The 19,485-nt window shown below is 41.4% G+C and overlaps 1 protein-coding gene across 1 annotated transcript in view; it reads right to left on the reverse strand.

Moving 5' to 3' along the window:
* Positions 1-19,485, reverse strand: part of ptprsa (protein tyrosine phosphatase receptor type Sa) — an 88,764-nt gene that overhangs the window by 39,890 nt on the left and 29,389 nt on the right. Inside the window, exons 5-9 of the mRNA XM_076088152.1 lie at positions 19,282-19,418; positions 18,996-19,140; positions 11,411-11,731; positions 9,644-9,837; positions 6,980-7,097 (exon numbers count right to left, since the gene is read on the reverse strand). Coding sequence (XP_075944267.1) covers positions 6,980-7,097; positions 9,644-9,837; positions 11,411-11,731; positions 18,996-19,140; positions 19,282-19,418 — 915 coding nt within the window. The remainder of the gene's footprint in view (positions 1-6,979; positions 7,098-9,643; positions 9,838-11,410; positions 11,732-18,995; positions 19,141-19,281; positions 19,419-19,485) is intronic.

Here is a 19,485-nt window from a genome sequence, read left to right on the forward strand (position 1 = left end):
CAAATTTCCATCCTATATTTGAGTTGGTCAATTTGAGTCAAGTGATATCTGAGAAATTCTACTGAACATAAAATCTTAATGAATAAATTCTATTGGTTTTTCTAAGCCAGGGTGTGTTTTTTCGTGTGCCGGAGGTCTTTTTCTTCTTATCTAGCGTCTGCTACCACCAATCTCCTTATTTATTTCGTGAATTTGAGAATAAAGTGAATCTGAAACCAAAATGAATGGAAATATCTTGGATTTAAAACATTTATAACAACGCATAACGATACATTTATAAACAAATACGGGATCAGCATTATAGCTGAAAGGTTACATATCACAAAAGTGTTACACCCGGATGAATGATATAAACAACAATGACAGTTGATTTACCATTATCAATTTAATTTCATGCCTCTGTATGAGATTGTGAGACCATTCGTGAGAAGATTGGCAATCTCTGTATATTTCTGATTCAAAAAGTGGGTCGGCAAACTGGGTCGGCAGCAAATTGGTTTGCCCTGGCAGTGAGACCTTTCTCAGCATAAATTAAAAACGCTGAATAAGCCGAATACAAATGATTAACTCTATTTCAAATGTGTAGCATCAATTTCATCATTATCTTAAGCAGCTGCAATTATGGATACATTTGCCTTCTTCATCACTATACATCCAGTTTATTAACCGTTACTGTACATGCATTCATATTGCAGCATCTATTTGAGCCTTTTTTTTTACAGTTTTTGTCTTATGTACATCTGCTTGTGTGTATCTTTGTGCATAATGGGCAGTGTGCATGTGTTGATGTGTGTGATGGTATACAGTAGGTTGGGCAGCCAGCTCCAGCACACCCTTCCACCTGCACACAGAGCTCTTTGGCTTTTTGCCCAGTATGGACTTAAAGTAATTTGGAGGAGCCAACATTAGTCTGAGGCAAACGTACGTCTTCTCAGTGGAATAGTGTCATTTTCCGTGTGTGTGTGTCTGTGTACATGTACCTACATATAGCATGTGTTCCTGCGGCAAGATGCAAGTCATAATGTACGCGTAGTAAACCACACACACACACACACACACAAAGCAATCCACTCTACACAGTCCACTCCCTTTGCTCGTATTGTTCATTTCCGTTTGCTAATGGTCTTCTTTCTGAGGGTTGTTGCGAGACGAAGACGGGGGTTTGGTGGGTGGATGGTGGCTAGTCGGCTGAGTCTTTGCCGGTAATGGAAAGGCGGGGGCGCCGAGTGTTGGGTGAGACGAATGCTCCTAATACTCTCTGGGTACATACTATAGCTCAGCTTGGTGTCATTTAAAAGCCCACTCTGCCTTCATGTTCACCGCTAATCAAGGAAATAGAATCAGAGATAATGATCCTGTGTGTGTGTGTGTGTGTGTGTGTGTGTGTGTGTGTGTGGGTTTTCCATTCTAAATTTCTGTGCTTCGCTTCTAACCTCAACAGGTTCCCGAATGCATCCATTACAACCTTTGTGGCCCTGGAACTCTTTTATTATTTGTACATTTAACAGTGCACACTGGGAAGAGGGATCACAAGTACTGAGCCAGCAGATTGGTGTTGGGAGGAGGTGGGGTTGTTTGTGGTGTGCACAGTGTATTTGTTTAGGTTTGTGTGTAAGTGTGCTGCTACAGGTGATGAGAGAGAGAACCAGGGTATGGTATGGTAAGGGGGGGGAATGAGTGAATGTGGAATGGTGAAGGTGACTTGGGACAAGGAGTAATCTGCGGAAAAGAGGGCCCAATAGGTATATGAGGGGGCAGAAATGCGTACGCACGTGTGTGTGTGTGTGTGTGTGTGTGTGTGTACATGAGTGATTCTGGGGTTCTTGGATACTTTGATTGTCCCTCTACTCAGAGTTCATCTCTCTCCCCTTGCACACTGCCCAATCCCCGTTTTCATTTCCTAACCTCCTCCCCCCCACCCCCTCCATCCCACTCTCTCTCTCTCTCTCTCTCTCTCTACACGTCCATTTCAGGGTCGAGCCTTGTTCAATCCCTCCTTGTGGGCCTCCCGACACGTTTCCCATCAGGCCACAGAATTAAGAGCCGGCTGTTGACACTTACTCAGTCTGATCGAGAAAGCGGCGATCAGGTTTCCCTTTCATTTCCTGCCTCTCTTTTGCAGACTCACAATAAAAATATATCTACAAAAAAAACACAATTACATATTGCTTGTGTGCAAATGTCATGGTGCACATACTGTATGTGCATTTTTTAAGAATTATCCATCACCTCAAATGTAAGGGTCTGTGCTTTGAGCGGCACTCCTTCATGATAGAAAAGAAAATCACCCACTGATTAACCAGTGGCTACAGCCTGCCTAAGGAGACTTAACATATTTAAGGACATGTGGGTGTAAAGGATCTTTTTTAACCTTGAAGGTCCATCACTCTTCCTCTGCTTTTAATTTAGTCTGCTTTTTGAAGGAGTGTATGTGTGTGTATGTGCCAAAGGTTCATGGAGAGGAGTAATTGGTAGGGCAGGAAATGCCATGAAGTCAAATTTGCAACCCATTTCACACAGCCCATTTGAAGTGCTATTAAGGAAGCAAGTGAGAGAGAGAGAGAGAGCGAGAGAGAGAGAGAGAGAGAGAGAGAGAGAAGGAAGAGACAGGGCTATTACACTGATGATTTCTGACCAGACAAAATTAACAATCAGGATGTTACTAAACATGCAATGAGAGGATCAGGGCTGATGTTTCAAGTCAGCTGTCGGCGGTCAGTATTGGAACAAGTATTTACACCCTTTCAAACGCGCACACAATGCAACCCTAAGCATCCTTTCACAGGATGCAGGAATCTCAATGAAGTGCTGTGAGGTTAGGCGACGGCTGTTTGTGAGCTGTCAAGATACTGAAAGGGCAGGATACCCTAATAATATCTTCAGTGCCTGTCTAACAACCACGTGACTGAGTTCATTCGAGTATATATCCACTTTGACTTGCAATGTGAATAATTAATATTGCAAACCACTTCACGTAATTACAAAGAGCACAAATAAAACGTCCAAAATGATACACAGTAAAACTTAAATGCTAGCTGCCAAACATAGCACACTATCAACATTATTACAGCGCTGTATATACTGTACAACAAGTATAACACTGAAGTGGTTGGTCAACATCACCTTTTTCTGACTGTGATGACTTGATTTGTAAATGTTCAACACTCAGTTACCTTTTGCTGCCAATCGGAGCCACAGATACTGTGTGAAGTTGCCAAATGCAGCTTTGAGTTACTAGTTTATTAAAAGAGCGTTGGCACTTCCTTGGTATTTTTTTCCCATAACATGAACAGTCGTTCCTCCCTTGTATGAGGATCTACACACACATCAGCCATCCTCTTGAGGATTTCCTCCCCTTGCACTTTACAGTAGGCTCGGGGGATCTCAACTTAGTGGTGCTGGGGAACCCACTTAGTACTGTAGGCTACCTATAGAATGTTAGGTACTTGTTTTAAGTTTGTTGATTGGTTAGTTCTACTTCGTTTTTTGAAAACTTTGATAATATAGAGAACAATGTATATTGTCCACTTGAACTGGAGCAAGAAAAGAAGACACAAAGGATGGTTATTGATTGCTGCTCCTTTCAGCCCAGTGAAAGACTCCACAGTGTGCAGATGGGATGGTGGAATAACATTTTTAGACATAAACATTTGAATCTTTTGTCAATAAAAACTCCTTTTGGTCCCCCTCCAAACTGCTCTCACACGTTGGCCAATGGGAAGTTTGTTTCTCAAAGCAAGAGGATGGAAAGTATGAATCATGAAAAGGCGCTTTTCAAACCTGGCTTTCATTCAACAGACAAAGACAGTTACAGCCACAGAATGACTGTTGTTTGTCTGTGACTCACAAATAGGTGCAGAGTTCTACTTGTTTTTATAAAAACCAAAAGATAGATTATTTTGGAAGCTTTGTGATGCAACAAACTACCAGAGAGGTATGTTAGAATGTCTGGAAGATGAAAAGAAATTGACCGTTGATGTGAATCGACTTTTAAGTGGCACTAAGACATGCTCTATTAGTCATGATGTTCTATATTGATGTCGCTTTTTAGGCCTTTATGTTTTTCTTAAAAATAACAAGACTCTGATGTCATAGTTTCTAGGTTGTTCACTTTCAGTGCATGCTTGTCTGTAAAAAAAAAAAGATTTTAAAAGTTGTTGCATAAGTTATGTGTGTTTGTGTGTATTTTAAAAGTGCAAACATGCAAAAGCATTAATCTAGTCGAATATTTTTTATTCATTTGCATCACTCTTTTAAAGTGTTCCCATTTATGAATGAGTTTACACAAGGGTAAACCACTTGAAACATTGAAACATGGCGAACATCACACATGTTAAAGCATCATATACTATATCTGGTTCCATAGAATAATCTGATACATGTTGAGATCCATTTTTAGTATGTACTCCAGTAGGTACCATGTCCAAATTAGGATATAAAGTACATCTTTTTTTTGTATGAAGCACAGGTTCTACATTTAAATGAATGTAAATTGAGAGTTCAGCTATAAGGCCTTTAATCATATGATCCTAATGTATAATTAAATGACTGAGTACCATTTGTCCATGCTTATGTATTATGGACCACCTTCCCCAATAAATAAGGAAAGATGTTGTGATGACTTTCTGTCGTTCCTGAAGCCCGTCTCTTTTTCTAATGAAATACTCATCTGGCTTCCTAACACATCCCTGGTGCTTTGTGTTTAAGTGTCTCTGGAGCTTCAATGGTTTTACCGCTTCATTTGACAGGATTTTACCACATTCAACACACTGTGCTTTCGCCTCAGCATCACTGCCAGCCGTTATGAATCCAAATTTAATGTATTCGGGGTCATTTTTCCTTACCACACGCTTTAGAGCTTTCGTTGGCATAGGGTTTTCTTCCATATCACTTGTTCTTTTCAAATACCGATCCATTTTGTTTCACTGCATTCGGGGCAGACCTTGCACTTGTCTACTCGGGGTATTTTAGCTAGCCAACTAGTCTCTCTCTCTCTCTCTCTCTCTCTCTCTCTCTCTCTGTCTGTCTGTCTGTCTGTCTGTCTGTCTGTCTGTCTGTCTGTCTGTCTGTCTGTCTGTCTGTCTGTCTGCTAGTCGCACTCACTCTCTGTTTAGACACACCTGACAAATATATGGAATAAGGACGTAATTTATAAACCACAATGACAAACAGCAGTGACACTACTATTAGATCATTTATATCACATTTAATATATCGTTTTTATCATTTACAGTGGATTATTTGTGTGTTATCTTGCCAGATTCGCTTGCGTCATGCAGAATAAAATAGACCCAGCACCAAAACTATCGCTGAAGATCGCGAGCTGGCCACAGACCTCCACGCCTCGGCGCATCATGTGTGATAAGCCCAATTCTTTTACATTGGCGCCAAAAGGTAGCAGGCGGCACTTCTCCAAAAATCGTGGCGCTTCCTTGTCCAGTATGAACACGAACATGGCAAATGTAAAATTTGTAAATTACTAAAAATATATATTTGTATTGAATCTAATCCCTTGGCAGTACCCATGCGTCCCACTAGATGGTGCTCTGAGGCCCACCAGCGGGCCACTGGTTGAGAATAGCTGCACCAGGTCATCCTGGCATCGATCAGAACAAGAGGGACAACCACTTCATCTCTGAAAACGGCTTCTCCCCACCTCTCACCCTTTCCTTTTTTTCCATTTATCTTGGCCCCCTGGCATAAACCATTTCTTTACACTTCAGTAATACAAAGGAGAGGCTTTCCCTCTGAGGGACAGACAGAGTGTGCTAGACTGGCATATCAGTCAGCCAACCCTGACAGGAGGACGGAGAGTGTCAGCACTCACTCAAGCCCCTTTGGCAGCGTCACACTACCCTGACACCTGTAACACACACACCTGTCGGGATCTGGGATGTGTGTGTGTGTGTGTGGTGGGTTGCGAGAACGCCCCAATATGTGTGTATCCATTGGTGTGTTTTGTTTCATGGTTGTGCCACAGTATGGGTCTGCATATAATGTATTTGTGAGATCGGTGGTGGAGACTGCAAGTGCTCATGAGTATGTGAGAGTAACTAGGTAAATATGTAGGTGTGTGTGTGTGTGTATACATACACGCACTACATGTGCGCAGTTATGTACATGTTGGCTCTCTGGAGCCTCCCAAAGCTGACTGACACAGATGCTCACACAAAAGGAAGCTCCAATCTTGGCTTGGTGCCTCAAGTTCTCTCGAGGAAGGCTTTCACATTCGCAGGCAGCCTGCTTCACAGGTTCAGATCGTGTTCACGGTAACTGGTAGCTGCTATTCCAAACAGGCTCTGGCGGCCCGGTTCAAGTGGCGTGCTTGCCGGTGATAACCACGGAAAAAACTTAAGAAGACGAGGCTTTGTAGTGTGCAGGCATTAGCCTCCAGTATTGTATCCTTAAAGCTCAAACCAACGACTCAACAGGGGTTTTCAAGCTGTCATAATCTGTCTGAGAAATCTACCACGTACCTCATATCACCGCCTTGATCTCTAAAAATCTGTGGATAGTCTTCTGAACATGATTCAAATCATAAATACTGCCCTGGTAAAAGCAAACATCAATGCAACTGACTGAACTGTTCTTGAATCCAAATGTACCTCAGAATGATTCATTTTGAATAAAAGACTGAGATACAAAACATTTATTTACTGAAACAAAAGTCTTAACATAAGACATTTGATAAGGATGCCTAATACACTTGTATAAATGTCAAAATTTGCCTTTATTCATGTCTGCTTTTCCAAATCTTCCAAATAGGTTTGGCCCAATAAAGGCACGGCAGTGTGGTTGTAAATGAGGATCCCTTCAATGTTAATCAAAGGCAGAGATGTCCGCCTAGCAGTAGCAGCTGGATGGCAATGATAAGGTACCCCTCAGCCACAGGCTGAACAATAATACGCTACCTTTAGTGCTGCATGAACATCTTTTCAGTAAACAAAGCAACAAATAAATAATTGATCCTTGGACTGACCTGCCCCTTTGGTCACCACCAGTTTGGGTTTGCTCCGGGCTCCATCCCCCTTGGTGGTGTACGCTGCCACCGTGATGGAGTAAGTGGTGTCTGGCTTGAGTCCTCCAATGACCATTTCCTATGGGAGACAGGGAAGAGACGGACAGGAAAATGTCAAAATGTGTCTTGAATTTTTGATGATTTGACCCCCCTTCAAGCAGCTCAAACTGCTTTATACAGGATGTTAATCTATGTGTCTCCTGGTCCTCAGTGTTCACTAGGCATGCATTAAATGTAATGCTTCCCCCTGAGTAATGGGAGACTGTTCCATTAAGTTAATTGTTAGAGTTGCCAAGGTGGAGGAGGGACATTAGGTATGTAAATGGGAAGTAGCGCCCTCATTCCTTTTGCAATATTCCAATCGACAACTTAACTTTGTGATAAATGCATGCTGAATACATCCTGCCCATTCGCTGGCAGTTTTTACCTTAGCCATTAAGTTTCCTTGAGTCCTCTTCAAAGAGAGGCTTCCGATCAATTCTAATGAATCTTTCAGGGCAGCAGGTTTGAACGAATGCAGAATGAGGATTTTAACAGGCTGGTTGGCAGAGGGATGGGGGAGGTCAATAAAGGTAAATGAGCTATAAGTACTGTCTAGTACTTGAGATGGTATTCACGTAATGCAGATGGACTGGGTTTCACATCTGGATGCAAAATAAGGGGACAATTTGTTGCACTTGAGATTGATCATCAAAGATGTAATAAGGAGTTTGCGGTAGGTTTCAACGGTCATACGTGACCGTTATGTAAACTACCGTCTCAATATTTTGAATAAAAGACATACGAAAAAAGTTTGAACTTAGGGCAGCACAGCTATTCTAAAAACAAATATGGCTTAAAAACGCACACAATAAAGGAAAAAAAACAACACATACACACCACCAGAGCACAAGACAACACATACTGTTTCAACACACAGCAGGACACAAGTAACATTAGCATTCCAGGCACAGTGGGCAGTGGATATTGCATCAGCCCTCGTTTTGTTGAAGCTAGCAAGCAATAGAAGTTTTGTCCTTTTTTTTTCCTTAGCGGCATACAGAGATAGTCCGGAGGTTGGCTGGCCAGACTTTGTTATCCAAACTTATTAAATAAAGATTGGAAGCGTTGTGTAGACTGTGAAGCCAACCAGGTTGATGCAATACCCACTCTTTATACCCTTTCAGCTACAAAAAGCACTCAGGCAATACTTCATACTCACATATTCAGCTGTATCGTCCGTTTCCCACTAACCCCCCCGCCAAAGAGGAGAGTGCAGGAGAGAAAGTGATATTTTTTTTTTTTACAGAAAGAGAAAGAAGAGAAAGGGAATAAATAGGATTGTGAGAGATGGGGGGCATAAGAGGTTTGGGAGCAGAGGGTTGGTGTCAGAAATAGGTCACTGGTTTTGTAAGGTCAGGAAAGATGGAAGCTGTTTGAAGGTTATGTTGTGAGGAGCAGCTGGAACTGAGCAGCAGAGAGTTGTATAGGTCTGCCTGTGGGACCTGGAGATGTTTAACCATGCTACTGGGCGGCTAACATTACGTTACCTCAGTATTACCTCAAATCATTGATAGCTACAGCTAGTATTCATATCAAGATGTACTGTAGCTTTTAAGGGTTTAATGATGAGGTCATTTTTAAATATACTAAAAAGAATATCAACTAAAAAATATACTGCTGGTTGCATGCATTGCTTGGATCTTTTAATCAAGTTATTTAAGCTCATTCTACTCTACGAATTTGTGGTCAGCTAAATACCAAAATGTCAATGTGATGCTGGTGGCGTTTCTTCCTTGATGTGGAAAAAAAATAGATTTTGATTCATTCATTCTCAAAATATGTAGAACTGCATGCAACCATTCTTTTGTGTGTTGTTTACTTTATGGTTCAAGGCTATAATTTCCATTTGGATGATTGCTACTGTGCACAAAAGTCTCATTTTGACAGAATTCCTCCAACAAGTTTTGTAAAAAAAGAAAAAAAGGCCATCAAACAGGGTTCCATTACCAGTCTAGCTGTCAGTGGATGCTGATTTTTGGTGAAATGTTTTCATGCCAATTTTACTCCCTCCCCCCCCAAAAGGCGCAGAATACTATAATCAGCATTTTCTTAGAGTCTTCGCGTTTGATACAAGCACACAATCAGACATTTCATGGCAGATGTTGCTATAAAGGAGGGTTCTAGACATTCCTAATAAAAGCCATAGAGGCAGCAGAGGGAGGACAACATGAGTGAAGCTTTGATTACAGCTCGTGTTGTGGGCTGAGGGGAAAATAATATTATAGCAATATGAAATGAAATCCAACGGGGAAGAGCACCCATATCGCTTCCCACACTCAAGCAATATTTGCAAAGCAGTGAGGAGGAAGTCAACAATTTGCAGTCTACATGAGAAAGAAAGTTGGGCAAAGTTTCTTTGAAATGTCCTCTGAAGTTTTAAAAATGCATCAGTGTAGCTGTGTTGCTTTAATCGGCTTTATTGTCTATTTGTATCACGATTAAAGATGAGATTGAAAGGCAGACCGTTGCAATATATTGTGAGAAAGAACGGCATAGACGCATGGTAAAAGCATGCTTTTAGGTGGAATTAAGAATTCTTTGACGTAGCTGACTTGTTCTACAGTAGCTGAGAGATGGTCATACCTGGGCATCGGCAAGCATGACGTCTTTGATGTGGGGCGGGCCCCGTGACTCGCCATTTTCCACGCGTACATAGTGTACCTGGTAGCCACGGATCTGACCGTGCTGCTTGCCTGGCGTCAGAGAGCGCCACATCACCTTTAGCGCTGTGGAGTTGAGGACCTCCACCTCCACTCGCCTTGGAGGAGCCCCAGGAACTGCGGGTGACAAAAACAGAAACTCAAATCAGAATAATTTAGTTTTATGTATTTTGAGATATGAGTGGGGATATGGACAAGTAGAGGTTCCTTAAGAACCAAGTGCAATAAACAAACAGTACTGTATCTCAGTGAAATTGCTTCTTAAGAGCAATGGAGGACGACAGAGGCCCACATGACATTAATAAGCCCCTGATACACACATGCACACAAAGTATCCATGCAATCTTAATAAAAACAATCACAAAAAAACCCTCAGTGTCTTCCCGCAAACTGCCACCACTTTCTCCTGTCTCCACCTTTTCAATTTGTGTCTGTCAGCCATCAGTGGGAAGCTCTCAGTCATAATGACAGGCCTTTATGGAAGGCCTTGCTTCTAGGCCTTTCGGTGTGCCACGGACTGGCCCTTTCTGAGATGGATGTGCCATTAATAGAACTCTTCCACTCAAACTGCTTCCATTTACTCGTCCACAAACACTTCAAGTCCTCTTCTTCTCCCCTAAATCACAACCCCATTTCCCCCACCTTCCCCAGGATCATGCACCAATCTTGTTTATTACCAAAATCTTCTCTACCTTTTAGCCCCGACTCCTATTTCTTTACCTGGCATTTGTCTGTCACATATTATTGTAATGACACCAGAAAATGTGTTATAGCCGTTGTCAGTGCGCTGTGGCATTCAAATCATGATACTGGCGTCTTTTAAAACAGGTACGGTGTCAATTTAAGCTCGTCTCCACTGTTGCTCTCGTTGCACATCAGTGTCAGAAAAATGCGTAAATTGCTGTGGTAATGGATGTGAAATGGATCGTGGAGAATAGAAACCAACGCCAGCCATCCGTCAATGATTCAGATGTGCTGTGACATGCCAACATCTTTTCTTGTCAGTTTATGCATTTTATAGTTCAACTATTCTCATTAATTTTTTGCCAACCAGCTTAGCTATGTCATGCTATCCTTTCTTCGCCTTTCTGTTCCAACCTTTGCGTGGTACAGAGTGGTTGTAGATGTAAAGGAAAGTGTATTAAATGTCCAGCAATGTGAAATTGTATTTATTTGTCTAATTATTTGTTTATATAATTTAGTTTTTTGCATCCTCAACTATGTTTTAAAGTAAGGGGATTTGAATTGCAACCTTAGTGGACACACACACCTGCTTGTTTAACCTCCAGCCTACTGTTAACACCCTAATGCACAGGCCGGTAATGCCTTGCAGTGTACAGCACTCATAAATGCTTATGACTCTCAGCTGAGCAATGGGATGCTGTTAAAAGCCTACAGATAGAGGCAGGATATGGGATGTGGCAGCCATTATGAATTATATTTGGTTAGTTATGCTTAAATAGCAACACACTTGATTTCCCAAGTGTGTTATCTCTTTGAAGTGTTTTCCTATCATATGGTTTACACAGTTGTAGTTGGTCAAAATGTATTGAGTATCTGGAAACAATTTCTTCACACACATACATCCACAAACATTCACAACCAAGGGCACACTACTCCCCATGTAACTAACAACAATACCTTTATTTCTACATTAACTTTAGCTTCCACACATTAGAGATTCATGTACCGTCTTCGTCTGTGCGGCAGATCAGGGGCTCACTCTCAGGGCCTGGCCCGATCACAGTGAAGGCGGACACAGTGATGCGGTACTGGGTCCACTTCTCCAATCGCTGCAGCAGCACCTGCTCTTCAGTGGCAGGGACTGTGGGCTCTTCCAGGGGCTCCCCGTCGTCACTGCCGCCTTCTGACAGGCCCACCACCTGGTAGTGCACCCTATACCCCGCCAGGACACCGTTCTGACTCATCAAAGGCGGGGGGCGCCAACTTACCAGCAGGGCGGTGGAGCTGGTGCTGCTGCACTTAATGTCTTGAGGGGGGGCTGAGGGCTCTGGTGAGGTGGAAAGGACAGGAAGGAAGGGGGTCGAGGACGAGGAGGACGGGGAAGGGGGAAGGTAGGGGTGAAAAACAAAAAATAAAAAGATGGGAGAGATAAAGAAAATGATAAAAGGATAAAAAAAAACAATAAGAGTAATTCAAACAAAAAAAAAGCAAAACAAAGCAAAACAAAGGCAAAATATGTTTAAAATAAAAATCATCAAGCAAATGTCAACACCAAGAGGCATACATGGAGAATGGCACAAGCTTTTGTAATAATGAATCAAGATGGCTACCCTTCGCTGGACAAGCAAACATTTGGTTCTGGTACAAGATTTCTGGCATTAAGGTATCAAAAGTATCATGGGGTTGAATTTCTGCTTGAGCACTGACATATTACTGCTACTGATGAAATTAACCCAGCAGTCTGACTTTTTCAAGAAATTCTTGGATTTACCACAAAACTAATTTATCCTGTTGCAAAAACAGAAGCCTGCAATGTATGACAATACAGGAGGTGGGGCACTGTCTTGCTCATGTCATCCTAGTTTAAGCCTGTACTCACTATTCTGAATGTTTCATGGTGCAGTGCCAAAAGGGCAGGGTTGAACATTTCCATTGTGCATTTTATTTTTCGGGCACTGAGCTCAGACTAGCAACAAGGTAAGTTCTGATCACTAAAATAACTTCAATTTTCTCCCTCAGCGTCTGCAATTATTGCAACCACTAAGTCACTCGGCTATCCACATGAGGATTAATAACATATTGCCATGTCCATGAAACCAGCATAAAAAAGATGAATACATTAAATTGTATTTGTTTTTATTTTATCTAACATTTATTCGATAAAGATTTCTCTGACACATTGTCAGGTTCATTTTATTGAGATGATTTTTGTACCAGAACTCAATGAACCCAAATGAGCATAAACTAAAACAAGGTATGTGTTCCTAAGTATAAGCTAGCAGGGAGGTAGTGTAGTCCTTTTTTAATTTGTAACAGTATGAAAGCTTTCCAACACGGTGGCTGTTATTTGTGTCTGAAGTGTTCTTCCAAAACATATTAAAACCTACACGTCTGTGAACTTTCTAAATCAAATTCAATGCCTCTCGCTTCTAATCTGTGCCAAGCTCTTACACAGTCTGTGCTCGTCCAGAGAGTGTGCTGTGCAGGGAGCGATAAAACGTTTCACTTCTCATCCAGAGTTTGGTATTATACGGATAAAAGGACATGTATGAAAATATTTCTATCCAAGTCGGGTTTCCTCTATCCCTGTTTTTTTTGTGAGAATATATTCCCTCCATCTTGGTGTGACAAACCCAATTCATTATTACATTTTTGTCTGTTATGTAAGGTAGAAATAGCACAATAATCCTAGAAAAAAAAATGAAATACCATCACAAAAAAGGCATTCCACACCCAGCAAATTAGGAAATCAACTCAAATGAAACCCATGGAAACAAGGAGCATGTTCTCATTCCAAAACCAAAGAAATAAATGATGAACTGAAGGAGGGTACTGGGAAATTAATTTCTCTGTAACCCGGTTGACTCGAAAGAAAGAACCACAACGACAGTTAAGGTTCAAAATGACAACTCATGAAAAAACATGAAAAAAACAAGATACTCAGCATGAACTGAAAATATAACATTTAACTTCCAAAAAAACAACAAACAAACAAAAAGAAATCACAAGCATTGTTTGCATCATACGTACCTGACTCCCACAAATACTACATTTTTAAGACTTTCTTACCACCAGCACCTGACTAGCAGAGCGTGCTTACTCTATAGTCAGTGAACTGCAACACCTTCCCTCTCAGAAAGCATGCCAGAAGTGTTGACATCTATTCCCCTTTTCAAATTAGTAAATAATAGCTTTAATTACGACTTATTGAGAGTTAATTTTGGGGTTATTGAGAGGGAGAGAGTTGGCTCTGTGCTGTAGCCAGGGCTGCTTAATACTCATGTATCTTTGGGCCGGAGGGTCCACAAGACTGTGAGAGAGGGGAAGCCATGGGGGGAAAACTCACTCCCAAGATATTCTGCTCTTCTGCACTTGGCCATGTACACTGACAACCATCCGCATTATTTATTTTCAAATAAATCCCATTTCATAGCCTTGTGTTTAGGTTTCCTGTAAAGCTTCCTGCCATTTCAAGAATGCCAAGACACAAGAATAGAGGAAGCAAGACGGAAAGCTTGTATTACTGAATTCATAAAAGTTTAACGATAGTGTTCTGACTGCAGTGTCACTTTGGGTAGAACGGCTTTAAAAAAATAAGAAAATAAAAAAACAGGGGTTCTGACTATGAGAAAGGCCTCCTCCCAGTGAAGAGTGAATGTTCCAGCACACAACAAATAGGGCAGGACCTCAGCCACAGTTCCCAAGCCCTTCTCTGTGTCCAATGGGCTTATTTACTTACGGTCTTACTGGATTTTGAGCCTCTCAGCTTCTTTCCTCCTCTCATATTGTATTTGCAAACTCTCCACGTCAAGAATGATTGCTCAGTTCTCAATCTTTGTGGTGCGGAAAAGGGCTGTGAATCTGACAGGGGCCAGGCTATCACAGTGCACAGGCATCCTCATGCCTGATAACGCTTTAAGACTGGCAGAGGCCCAGCTTTAATAAAGTGTATATCCCATGAAGGCCAATGGTAGGATTATGGATAGAAGAACTACAACCACAAAAGAAGAAACTCAGCTAATGCCTTTCTGGAGGTTCTTTTGAAGCTTCCCTGAAAGAGTTTCCTAAATGCTATTTGACAAATAATTAGTCATGTCTGCATTCATATCCACCGATTGACTTTTTTTAGTCTGTTGTGATGTGAAGAGCTCTGGGTATAAAGTCTGTAATGTGAAGTGCTGGTGGCATACCTAATCATCATGACTACCTTCAGATTAAACGTGCTTTTAGTGCAACATCCTCAGTGGCTATAAATGGCTCACATTGCTAACAGTTTAGCTACACAGCCCATTACTCGGTGTTTGTTGTCAATTCTTAAAATGACACGGATTGCCAATGCTTTTGCTATCAGAGTATAAGCACATGTCTGCATTTGAATTGTATTTTCATTAGAAGCCTTGGAATGACAGGATGTTCATATTTGTAGATCATTATGGAATTAATCCCCCCAGTGCCAAATGGCCGTGCTGTGGCTCACACAGATATTCCAATATATCTAAAAACCTCCTGCAATTACAGTAAGTGGGGGGGGGGGGGGGCTAAACTGCTTGTTTGGCTAAATACAGAGGATTTAAAATCTGCCACTTTAATTTGAGAGATAGCACTTGACTAGCTACTGGGAGGTTCTAGGTATAATCTAAATGTGTAACAAAGCCTGACAATCCAGGGGTCTGGCTCATAGCTCATCGCAAAGCATGAATTTAATTCTGACGCTATGAAATGGGATTCTTATCTGCCACTCCGGGGCCTTGCAGTCCCCTAGCATCCACTCACAGGGTCCATCTTAGGTCCTGCTTTGCAACTGGGTAACAGCTAAAAGAACACTGGGAGCCCTCCCAGCTCTCGGGTTGTGGACCAACTCCGGCCACGTCTGAACGTTCTCACAAAAATAATCTCTCAACCCGGTCCGCTATGGCAGCATACCCCAAGAGGCCTTGCTTCTGAATGAGGGCTACAGTTGCCAGTTGCATCTCGTGAATTTATTTCAGCCTGTTTTTAATATTAAACAAGAAAAGCCAATGAAATGAATTTGGTCCTCTTTGATTTGAGGAGTTATTTGGCGTCACTCACCATGACGCGAATGAGGACTGAGATCCATCAGTATTCATTATTTTTTCAGTGTATTTTCACGAGTTCTTGACTGAGTAGCCCCCATGACAAGAGCCCCTGGTACTGCTGCTAGGACCGAGCACAGACTTCAACAATCTGTAAACATTTTGTACCACAGAAAATGGACAATAAACAGTGGAATCATGTTGTCCGTCTGTCTTTCTTTTTACTTTGTGGAAAAGGGTTTCAGTCTGCCTGACACTGTATTTGGATCAGATCCAGGTTGAAATGGTTCTGTAGGGCTGTGAGAACATGGCACAAAAGTCAATGAAACAATATTCATTACTCATTGCTCTGTAATATGCTCTTGAAAAAAAATAATCCAACCGGTATCGGTTATTATTTTATTGTAGCTTATTTCACTTTCATTTGAGTATGTTGTGATCCTTCCTTAACATATCATTCATCTCCAAATGTATCTCTGTGCAGCTAGTTCAGTCAAGAAACTAGGGCTTCTTGTGTGAAATGATTCTACATACTGTGTATGTGAGGGGGCTTTCTTAATGCATGTGTGTCTGTGTGTGTGTGTGTGTGTGCAACTCCCAAAGTGACTGCACAGAACTCAGGAGTCTGGCTTATGTCAGTTTACTGCCCTTAAACTTGAGGCCATTGTGTTTCTTTGCACCGTGTGTGTTCATGTGTGGTCGATGTGCTCCCTGTTTATACAATGTGCCTTTTTTTCTGGTGTTTTTCCAAAAGGAGGACAGTTTATACTGTCTATGTTACACTACGCTGTGAAGGCACTTCATTCAAGCTATGTATGTGACAGGGCTCTTCACTGACTTGGATGCATAGAGATATAGAGATGCTGCTATTCCTGACACGTATGAGAAGCCAAACAGAAGACACGTCATTTTTAAATTTAACCGTATCATGTGTAAAGAATGCTTACTCTATGCTTCCAATTTCGATATTGGTGTTTCAGAAAAGCACTGCAAACCAACAGCTGTTAATTGAATTAATTAGTGAAGGTTTTTTGACAAACGGCAGACTGAATCCCTAAACCACTCAATCACTTACCTCAAAGGATCCAGGAAATCAAGTTATTTATTGTGATGTGGGAATTCTTTTACTTTGTCTGACTTAGTCTGTGACTCTTCTGACCTCAGCAGTGAGAAACCAATGGACGTATCTTACGCTTGCTTGAGCTGAGATAAAAACCTAAAAACAACATTGGCTGAGAAAGACCAGGGACAATGAGGCCTAAGGTGAAACCACAGAAGTAGAATGGATAGAAAAGTAAAGATGGCTGCTTAACCTTCCCAAAGAGTATTTGATAATCATGTCATGGAAATGAGCTCTTCTGTGGGACACAAAAGTTATTTAGTTGATTACTACTCCGAACACAAATTCACACTAATTTCCAGGACAGTAGTATCAAATTTCAGTGGTGGGCAGGCAGATGCAATTATCAACGAACAGTTGTCCTTTCTATCCATTGTAACTGTATGGATGAGGCAGTTGACTTGAGACAAGCCACCAGTTAGACTTATTCTCCCCCATATTTGCTCAACGGGCACCAGTTTGTCAGTGCTGTCTGCTGCTGATGTTGTTGCTTGTGGCTGTAGTGGCGTTGGGTTCGTGCAAGAACCCAACAGAAGGATGAAAATAGCAGCAAGCTACTGTTTGGAGTGATGTCAAACCAATATTATTTTAGATAACCCAGAAAAAAATAGAAATAAATGAATAAATAAAAAAATCAAACTCAAAACTTTGTTTCAAAAGACTCAACGTAAAAGGAGGAGGACACAAAGTGAGCAAGGAGACGTCAAGCCATTCCAAGGAGAGCTTTTGTTCCATTGCACAGGGGAACAAGTAGCAAAGAGAGAAGCACACAGCTGAAATAGGGTGATGTAAGAGAAAGAGAGGAGTGTATCCAATCCAAACAGCTTGCAGGTTACCGGTCAAGAACAGATGCAAAAACAGTGGTGAGGAAAACACAAACACACATCGACAGGTGAAGATGTGCACAGACACCCGAGAGACGCCAAGACAGAAATGGGGCCGAATGAACACAAATCATTTTCATGCCGGGACTGATCAAAGACCAACGGTGCAGTGATAGGTTCTCAGCATCACCCCCAGTGGGTAGGAGTGAATGCAACTGGCGCTCTCCTGTGTAGCTCTGCTGCCCAGCAGTACCAAAAAGAACTGTGAAGTGGTTGTTCCAAAGCCCCCACAGCCCAGTTGTGGGGGCTCATCCAACAAGTTGCACTGGTAGAAACAGAAAATGTGTTAAAAGAGGTCTTCTCCCACCGCCATGGCTTTCCTATGTCCCAGTAAAGGTCCTCTGCCAGGTTATTGACAATAAAGGTAGCCACTCTGACAATGAATGTATACATGCGTCTTTGTCTGTGACTATCAGCAGGATCCACAATGACTACATCAGACCAGTCCCTAATACCCTGAATCTAGCTACGTTTCAAGGTTCTTTACCATTCATGTATTGAATGTCAATGCACAACATCATTGTGAATCTTTGTGTGATGTGTAAACCCAAAAGACATGAATTTCATACCCTGTCATCACAACAGTCCTTTAGCTACTATTGGATATTTGATTGGATAAGCTGTGTGTATTTTCTTTCTCTACAGCTTGCACTACTGAGTTGTCATCACTCCTGTTGGCTGGTTTATATAATTCAGTTGTGTTCCTGCCATCTGTAAAATAAAATAATAAGTCCAGAACTGATATACTGGAATAAATTGGAAGTGAGCATTTGTGTACCGATAGTTTTTTCTTCTTCTTTGATGACTAAACCCAACCCCAAATTCCCCATCCCCAATCTGAACACAGTTCATATGAGAGCCATGGCGGTCTTAGAGGAGAGCTGACATTTTTTGTGTCTCGGTCACATGGAAGAAAGTGCACTTGCTGTTGAAAAAGGAAAAGCAAATATGAACAAAAGTGAAAGGGAAATAAGTAACCGCCACAATTGTCAGTCGAAGCAGACTTGACTTGTTTGAAAGTGTTGCGTACACTCATGCATATTTGGCACTAGAGGCAATTTATGAAATTAATTATCAAATGAAAGAGTTGTAAAACACTGAAAAGGTGACTTTAGCCATTTGTAGCTTAATTTCAACCGTAACTTGCTACAAAATGAACCTTTTGTTGTGTAAATGGCACTTAACTTAAGGTGGAAAATGCCATAATCATTTTGTTGCAGAGAGGTTAACAAAATCAAGGTCAAGGGTTTAACAAGAATTAAGCAAAACATTAGTTAAGAGTCAGTTTGTCATGTAGTTCATCATTTCTGAATCAGCTTTGAACCCTGATTGTGTCAGAGAAAAACACAGTCATAGTTCAAAGTTGACAATGCAGTCGACATTAGAGAAAATAAAGTTCACAAGCTCCAGTAAAAGGAAAAAACACAAAACCTCATCAGAATTCAATTTTGTAAAGGCATACATCATTTAACTGCTTTACTTTGTTAGCCAACCCACAACAACATGAGAGAAGACTGAAAAAGGGCTACATACTGGCTTGCAAGGTCTTCTGTGATATGTCATTGGTGAAGGCTCCGATGCCTTTGATAGAGATGGCTGCCAGAGAGAAGTGGTACTGTGTGTGTGGGCGGAGATTTTCCACAACATATGAAGATGCGGGTCCAAATGTTTTCTTCATCTATTGATGATGGAGAGTATTGTTATTTACAAGTGTGATTTAAAGTGGTTTCAAGCACATTTTGGGTTGAAAGGCATGATGTACGCCTCTCGGTACAAAAGGTAGGCACCGAAATTCGATATGAAACACCAAAAGTCTTACCTGGGTGCCAAAACTGCCTTCCATGTAGTGAAGTTCATAGTTTACAATTCCTTCTTTGTCATAGGCAGCTTCCCAGGTCAGTTCAATGCTGGTATCAGAAACAGCACCGACCTGAAATTTGGATGGTTGACCTGGAACTTAAGAACACAGCAGAGGACTTTGTTGCAGGAAATGTTACCAGAAATTGGTTAAGAAATTAATATT

This window comes from Anarhichas minor, unplaced genomic scaffold (assembly GCF_050575085.1).
Source record: "Anarhichas minor isolate MPS153535 unplaced genomic scaffold, ASM5057508v1 ptg000010l, whole genome shotgun sequence".
Taxonomy (NCBI): domain Eukaryota; kingdom Metazoa; phylum Chordata; class Actinopteri; order Perciformes; family Anarhichadidae; genus Anarhichas; species Anarhichas minor.